Source organism: Falco peregrinus, chromosome 1 (assembly GCF_023634155.1).
Source record: "Falco peregrinus isolate bFalPer1 chromosome 1, bFalPer1.pri, whole genome shotgun sequence".
Classification (NCBI taxonomy): domain Eukaryota; kingdom Metazoa; phylum Chordata; class Aves; order Falconiformes; family Falconidae; genus Falco; species Falco peregrinus.
Window position 1 is genome coordinate 41909061 of NC_073721.1, and position 7445 is coordinate 41916505.

At 53.0% G+C, this 7445-nt stretch overlaps 1 protein-coding gene across 1 annotated transcript in view; it reads right to left on the bottom strand.

Annotated features, from left to right (window-relative positions):
- Positions 1 to 6943, bottom strand: part of COL27A1 (collagen type XXVII alpha 1 chain) — a 158977-nt gene extending 152034 nt beyond the window's left edge. Inside the window, 1 exon segment of the mRNA XM_027778196.2 lies at positions 6380 to 6943. Coding sequence (XP_027633997.2) covers positions 6380 to 6435 — 56 coding nt within the window. The 5' untranslated portion in view covers positions 6436 to 6943.
- Between the last annotated feature and the right edge of the window lie 502 nt (positions 6944 to 7445).

Consider the following 7445-nt stretch of genomic DNA (forward strand, 5'->3'; position numbering starts at 1 on the left):
ATAAAGGCATTTATTTATTTTATTGCATAGGGTCTATGAATACCAGAATGAGTATCCCATTGCTATAGCTGCTAGGTGAAGAAGTGCCCCTGAATATGTATGATGGAACCTTAGAAGTTTTCCAGTGCAAACAAACTCCCTTTACAGCAAACCAAAGCTACTGACTACAGGTCAGTTTTGCTTCGCTACTTTTTGCCAACTCCTGTGATCAGTCCACAGGAACTAACCAGTGCCAGAAGTGCAAGGCAGGAGACAACAGAGAGGGACAACACAGAAGCACAAAGACAGGTAATGAGGCTTCTCAGCCTTAACGGTGATTTTAGCAACTTTGCAGTGAGGACCACAGGCATGCAGGTAACAGCCAAGAATGAACATCCTGAGGATGCTGCAAAAAGCAACCAGAAGATCTGGGCACCACTTCTGCTGGGGCTTCAGGACAGGCAGGAGGTCCCTGCACATGGTGACTTGCATCACTGGAGACCTGATGAAATCATGCCTGCTAATTGACATACAATTGCCCAACTGTGCCCTGGGTTTTCAGCTTCCAGACTCACTTGCCATCTTCTTACTGAGCACTGAAAGATCAGACTCCTGAGCGTGGCAAGTTGTAACCTGGAGGCTAAAGAAGCGTTATCGTCCCTCCAGGTGGCTTGTGCAGTATGTCTTGCTGCTATTGCCCCAGTAAAGTCATGCTCAGCACGGCAACCTCAAGGCAAAAGTAAAGGAAAAATCCTGCTGAACGTGTCGGCTCCTATGTGACAGCCACTGGAATAAGATAAAGCACTACACTGAACTAAGGACAAGAGCAAGACAATAGCCTCTAGGGTAGACTTGGTCAGGTATTATCCTCAAAAAAATGCAAGTTTGACAAAGCTGAAGCAATCTGTAAAATAGTTGTGATCAGCTAATTCTCCACTTCACAATTTCTGGAATTGGTTGGAATGACTCCAGATTTTTTAAATTAAAAGACTTGCCCCTGCCTTAAAAAAAGAAGTCCAAACAATTTTGACATGTTGTTTGCTTGGGTTAAAGCTGAAGAAAATGTTATAAGGGCTCAAAGCAGCATTTAATTTTTATTTTCTCCCTCATTTATGGTGGGGAGATATCTTTGAATTTGCAAACATTCTTGCAGTGTGGAAAAACCATTCCCCCCACTTTCCTCCATTCAGATGCATGTATTTTTTTTTCTGTCCAAAAGACCAGAAAAGACAGCTGGATGCTGAAAATTGCTTTTCAAGAAAAGCAAATCTACATTTCTAGCTGTAGATCAGACAGTGTGTCTTAAAAGGAGAAAATGTCTTTGTTGCTTAAAATCCTTTGCACATGTCTGGAGGTGATATTTTATAAGACTCCCAAGCAGTTTTGACAGTCAACAGGAAACAAAAATCACAGACTACATACTGAGTATTAAAAAGCACCATGGCATCAATTCTGCTCCCAGCTTTTTGGGGTACAAATCTTATTTTGTATCATCCTTTGCAGATCAGACTTTGGCTTCCTTTTCAGGGCTCCTGGAAACTATGGTATTTCTCCTCTCACCCTCAGTTTTTGGAGAGAGTGATGGAAACATATGATTATGTAGATGTGCCCATATCAACCCTGTATCATCCTTTGCTGGACCTTTTCTGCAGCATAAGCCAGCTATCAGCTCACACCTCCAGTCAAAGATTTTGTGTGGTGTATGCAGGTGCTGTGGCGTCCACATGCTCTCCCCAACAGGCTAAGGGCAGTTACTGAAATGGTATTCATTTAACCCCCACTCAGCATCTACATCTTTAAGAACAAGGGGAAAGCAGACAAGCAGGTACAGCCCAGATAGATACATTTCCATGGTCATTTAAAAATACTGAGAAGTCTAAGAGTGATCTATAAACTGTCAGTATTAAGTAGGGAAGAATGAAATTCAGCACCCCTCTACATGATTTTAATGTTCAAAAAAGCTCCCCCAGAATATCACCCAGCATCTAGTACACAAGACATCCAGAATTCAACCCACTGTCCCTAGGTACATGTTCATCAAAATAGATTTTCAGATGACAATGAGGAATTCATTGCAGACACAGTCATAAGGGGAGAAGCTGAACTGGGACATCACTGCGGCCACCTGAGCTCTAGCTAACAGCACGCTGAGCGCAGCTCGAAGCCAAAGGTTTCAAAGATTGTCTCACTGTTATTACTGGAGATTCCAGTAGCCCAAATGGGGAAACTCCCGAGGGTGGGAAACTCTCTAGGCCAGACTCCAACCCATCCTCACGGTGATCCTGAGCAGGAATGTCTGAATTCCTCCACCCTGCCCCAGAGTTTGGAGCATGCATGCAAACCCGGAAATTTCTAGGGTTTCTCTGGCTCCATTTCTGCCAAATCTAATCTCAATGCAGGACAAAAACACCCTTAGTGCTGTGCCTGTAAAGGTTTATCTCAGGGCTTTGGCAATGTGGCACAGACAAAGCTGCTGCTTTCCTTCGGAGGATGCCCCTGGTAGTGAAAGAGCAACCCACGGGGGCCTGCTGAGCGGGGGGCGTTCACAGAGGAGGGACCCCAGCTCCGGTAGCGGTACAGCAGCAGATCTCAAGTCCTGCAAAGGAGCTTTGCTCTCCTGAAAGCCTGCACATCAGCCAGGCACAAGGAGAGTCAGGGTGCTTAAAGGGCTGGTATTTGCTCCCCCAGCACCTATAGCTCCCCTTAGGATTTCTCCAGGAGGGAAATGCAGATCTGCGGTAGACAGAACGTGAAGTGTCAGCCTGGCCAACCCTCCCTCCTGCAGACACCTGGCGCCTTGTTCTTTCACAGGTCTATGCTGTTATCTGCAGACAGCGGGCTGACGGGTTTCAAACCACTGGTCCTTGTCCTCCTTACTGGGAGCTAGAGCTTGCGTGTTCATTGCACAAAGCTGGTCCAGAGCTAACCAGCTCCTCTGAGCTCCTGCTAGTGACAACCTGCTTCCTCACCTCTAGATGCCAAACTGACACAGCTGTGATGCCTCAAATACCCTCACCGATACCTCCCAGCAACATTCCATAACAGGGAAACTTTCCTGACAACCCATTACTCTGTCTCCTCTTTGCTCACCGCCCTTTGCCTGTCTGGGTTTTTGACTTCATTGCTGTGTGAAGTGACAACACTCACTACTGGCCCTTGCCTTTGTGTTCTCAGTTAGTAACTGGAGCCCTCGACAAACAGAAGTGCTAAGCATGGTCTGTCATCTAACTCCTTTTTTGTCCTTCCAACAAACGCCTTTGCATTCCTTCATTTTGTGAATGGGGTTTGGCAGAGCCGTATAGAATTCCCCATTGTTTCCATTTGCACTTCAGTAAGCGTCCATCATTTCTACTTATGGCCCAACAAATTGGCAAAGAAAGAGGGGGGGAAAAACCCCATACCGTCTGCCCGTCTCTGGTCAGAGATTTCCTACAACTCCCTCACCACTAGACCTGGGCAACCCTCAGTCAGTAACGTAACCTCCATAAACACTCTTTTCAAGCAGGGCAAATTTTATCCCCTCAACCCACTGCAGAAAGGGAATAAAGTTGGAGCCCTGGGAGCTGTGCAATTGCCTCCTCTCTACCCCAAGGCACCCAGAACACACACACCACTTGACTGCCTGTTGCTCCCATTACTGATTTTGTCTAGCAGTACCATAATTTGTGCCCAGATCACCTGCCCGGCTTGCATGCAGTGGTCTTTTCCTCTTAAAACAGGAGTCGTACCTTCCTCCAGCCCTTTCATGTCTTCCCAGGGGCTGACAAACCTTGGTGGTGCCAGGCGGGTGCTGTACCACCGTGCATGCAGCTTTCTCATCCAGCACATGGGCCAGGCAGCCGCAGAACAGCATTAGGCCAGCACCATGGCACTGTGACAGCACGCAGGCTCCTGTCGGAGGCCACCAGGAGCACCAAGCAACTCTCCTCCACAGCCAGCATGTGGCACCAGGGCTGGAAGAGGCCAAAGTGGCACCACCACAGCTGAACTGCACAAATGCTACGGTCTGAACATGTGCTCAATAAATAGCTGAATGCAAAACCTTCTTCTGTGCTTTAGTGAACCTGCATTCACTGAAAATGCATCAATGGGAATGATCGAGAGGGGTATTTTAAGCTTGCAGAGCCTGTAAAACTTTGCGTTCTGGTTTTACAAGCTTTGCCTGCTCAAGCGGGGACAAGGCCTGGGTACACTCTGCAACTGCTTCGCCTTCCCCAACGAGCCAGCCCTCCTGCTCCAGTCCATGGCTCTCTTGCATGCCTGGCATCTCCTCAGCCACCAGCCCTGCTCCGGAGGATGCTGCAGGAGCGCTGGGACAAGCGGGACCCCCAGTGCCACATGGGAACGCACCAGAAAGTTCCTGTTACAAGCTGCCTTCAGGCAGCACAACCCTCACCCGCCCTGACGAAGACTCGGCAGCACAGGGGTGGCCTGGTGAACCCAGGCACAAGCCAGCTCTGGGCTCAGAGGACCCTCTCCAAGACTAATGGCCTCAACAGGAACATCCAGCTGCGGGAAACGGTAGGATGCACAGCACTCTGCCAAGCAAATCAAAACCCAGCACCAAAAAAGCCCATTGGGAGATAATGTGAAGGGTAGCAAGCGACCTCTGCTGAGGAGGGAACGGATCAGCAGCATGCTGGTGAGGTATTTAAGCCAGAGGAGATCCTGGGAACAAAAGGCACACATGTTCAGAGTCACCAGAAGAGACCAAAGCACAGATTTCTCATGGCAATGCAACATTCAAACCCATGAGGCCATACGCGGTGCTAGCCCGGGACACCGAGATACAAACCCAGATCTAGATCAGTGAGCAGGCAGCCACGCTGCCTTCTCCTGGGTTCCCATTTCCTAAACCTGTCCTCAGCAGGGTCCAGTTTGCCCTGGGACTCGAGCAGGACCTCCCGGTCCTCATCTGTAGCATGACTGCCATCACCTTCTCCGTCATGCTCACGAGTGGGTGCTCTGTGCCGCGACTGTGCCTCATGCCAAGTGGCTCCCCAGCATCGGCGCCCTTCGCCTCGCTACAACGTGGCGCTGCTCTTGGTCTGTCAAAGGGATCTTTCTCTCTCTGTTCCCATTGGGCTTCTCTGGGTCTGAAAGCAGCCACCCTCACAGGGTCGCAGGCAGCGCGCTCTGCACCCTGCCCGACATTCAGAAGGCACAACTGGGAGACGCTGCAGCTACCAGCATCTCCAGACATGCCGCAGCCACGTCTGTGCAAAAAAAACTAAAAGCACTGAAATTCAGTCTTTGTGAGTATATAAACACACACACAGGGCCTCCAGCAGAGCCGGCTGGCACCCCGGGAGGGGTCTGGTCTCTCCCCATAGGGTCCCGGCCGGGAGCCCCCAAAGGGAACGGCACATCCCGCCCGGCCGCTGCGGGGCGGGGGAGCAGCGGGGTGACCCTCGGGGTGCCGGGGGGGCGCCCCAGGTCCCCTCACCCCGTTCCCACTCTTTCACCCCATCTCACAGCCCAGCTGAGGCTGGCAGCAGCAGAGGGATCCTGTACACAACTCTCCGGCTGCCAGGCAGAAGCCTCCCAGCCCTTCCAAGGGAGTGTCGGTAAATCCTCGTTACATCCGACAACGCAACCAGAGGGATTAACCCTTTGCTGGTCCCCGGGAAAATAACAACACAGCAGCAGCGAAGTTAACAATGAGAATCGAAAAGCCGATCCCGGCCGTGTGAATGCGGACGGGCGGGGTGCGGGCTGCAGTGGGTCACGTCTGTACATCCACGGGGAAACAGGGGTCTGTGCGCGTGCCCGGGGGCACACGAAGAACGTGCCCCCCGCACCCGGCTCCCCCCGGCCGCGCCTCACCCTCCCCACGGCTCTACCGCTTCCCGGAGGACTGCGGCGCCGACTTCCAGGTACTCCTGCCCCCACGTCCCCGCGGGACGGGGTCGAGGAGCAGCATCCCCCCCCCGCCCCCAGGAGAGCCGAGGAGCCGCCCCCGCCCGTGCCCGGAGACGTGCGAGGGGAGCGGGGCGCCGAGCTGCCCCGTCCTGCATCTCGCGTGGGTGCAGCCGGCGCCCACCCCCGGACCAGCTCCTGGGCTGGGGGCTCCTTTCCCCGGAGCGTTGGAACGGGGTGGGTGGGGGGGTCCTCCTGCCCCCGGCTCTCACCCCTTCCCGCACACCCCAGCCCCATTCCCAGCCTCCTGCTCCAGCGTGGCCTCCCTTCTCCCAGCCCATTCTCCTCTCCAGCGCAGGAGTTTTCACATCACCCCCTGGCAGAAGGAATGTCTTCCCCCACCCCATCCCGGGGCTCCGGGAGCGGAGCTCCCCGCTCAGGCCGGCGCTCCCCTCCCGCAGCCCTCCCGGGACCCCCCGGCACCCCCATCCCGCCCGGGATGCCCTTCCCCAGCCCGGGAGAAGTCGGACTTTGTACTCACCCCCTGCCTGCTGCTGTAGCTCTGAGTCTGGAGACCGGCTCTGATTCCGGCTCCATCACGTTTAGTGCATTGTCTCTTTCGGGCAATTTTTGCGGCAATCCATCAGAAAAAGGGGGACAGGCCGGTTTGTGGGTACATCCTTCCCAGGAGCTCAGTTCTCTGCCTCTCTAAGGGGCTCAGCTGTGTCAAAGACACCCCCTGGCCCGGACGGCTCACTCCTTCCTCCTTCTCTTCTGGGTCCTTTTGCTTACACAGATCTTTTAATCCCATTTAACTCCCTCTCGGCAGACTGCAATTACCTTGGGAAAAAGGAGAGAGAACACAAAGTACACGCTAGGAAGCCAGGCTGGCCCATGGTCGCTGGATTTCTTGCCTCTTTTTTTTTTTTTCCCTCCTTATTAATAGTATAATTTCTGTGATCTCTGATTTCCAAAGTCCTTGATTTAAAGTGTTTTTTCTTAGCTGTTAACTTTTTGTTGTTGTTGGTTGGTTGGTGGTTGTAATTATTATTTTTATTTGCAGTGCAGATGTGCCTCCCACCCCCCCAAGGATCTCTCCTCTGGACTTAGAGAGGAGAGGAAAAGGCAGATTTTGAGAAATGAAAATTATTTAAGGATGTCGCCGCCGCCTCTCTCTGCTGCCCTCCTCTGTTAATATCGAAGCACTTACAAAAAATAATACAGAGTAAATAAATAATTAAAAAAAGAAACTCCTTTGGCCAGAAGAGCTGCCGAGAAGCTAAGGGAGACCCTTCCATGCCCCGCAGGGCCCTGCTCGGGGGGGCGCTGCCCGCCTGGGCTCACCGGCGGGGGGGCCCGACCCATCGACGGACCCGTCTCACAGGGTACCCGACACGGCTTCTCCTTGGGCTCCGCGCCTGGCAAAGGCGGCTGGGGGGGGGTCAGGCTCGCAAGAGAAAAGCCTCCCACTCCTTGCCCTGCCTCCACAGGGAGGGGGGACAGGGGACTGGTGCGGGGCATCTCCAGACCCCCCCCCCCCCGTCTCCTCCCAGCACCGAGGGATGGGAGCTGCAGCCCGGCGGGGAAGGAGTTTCCCTACGCAGCGC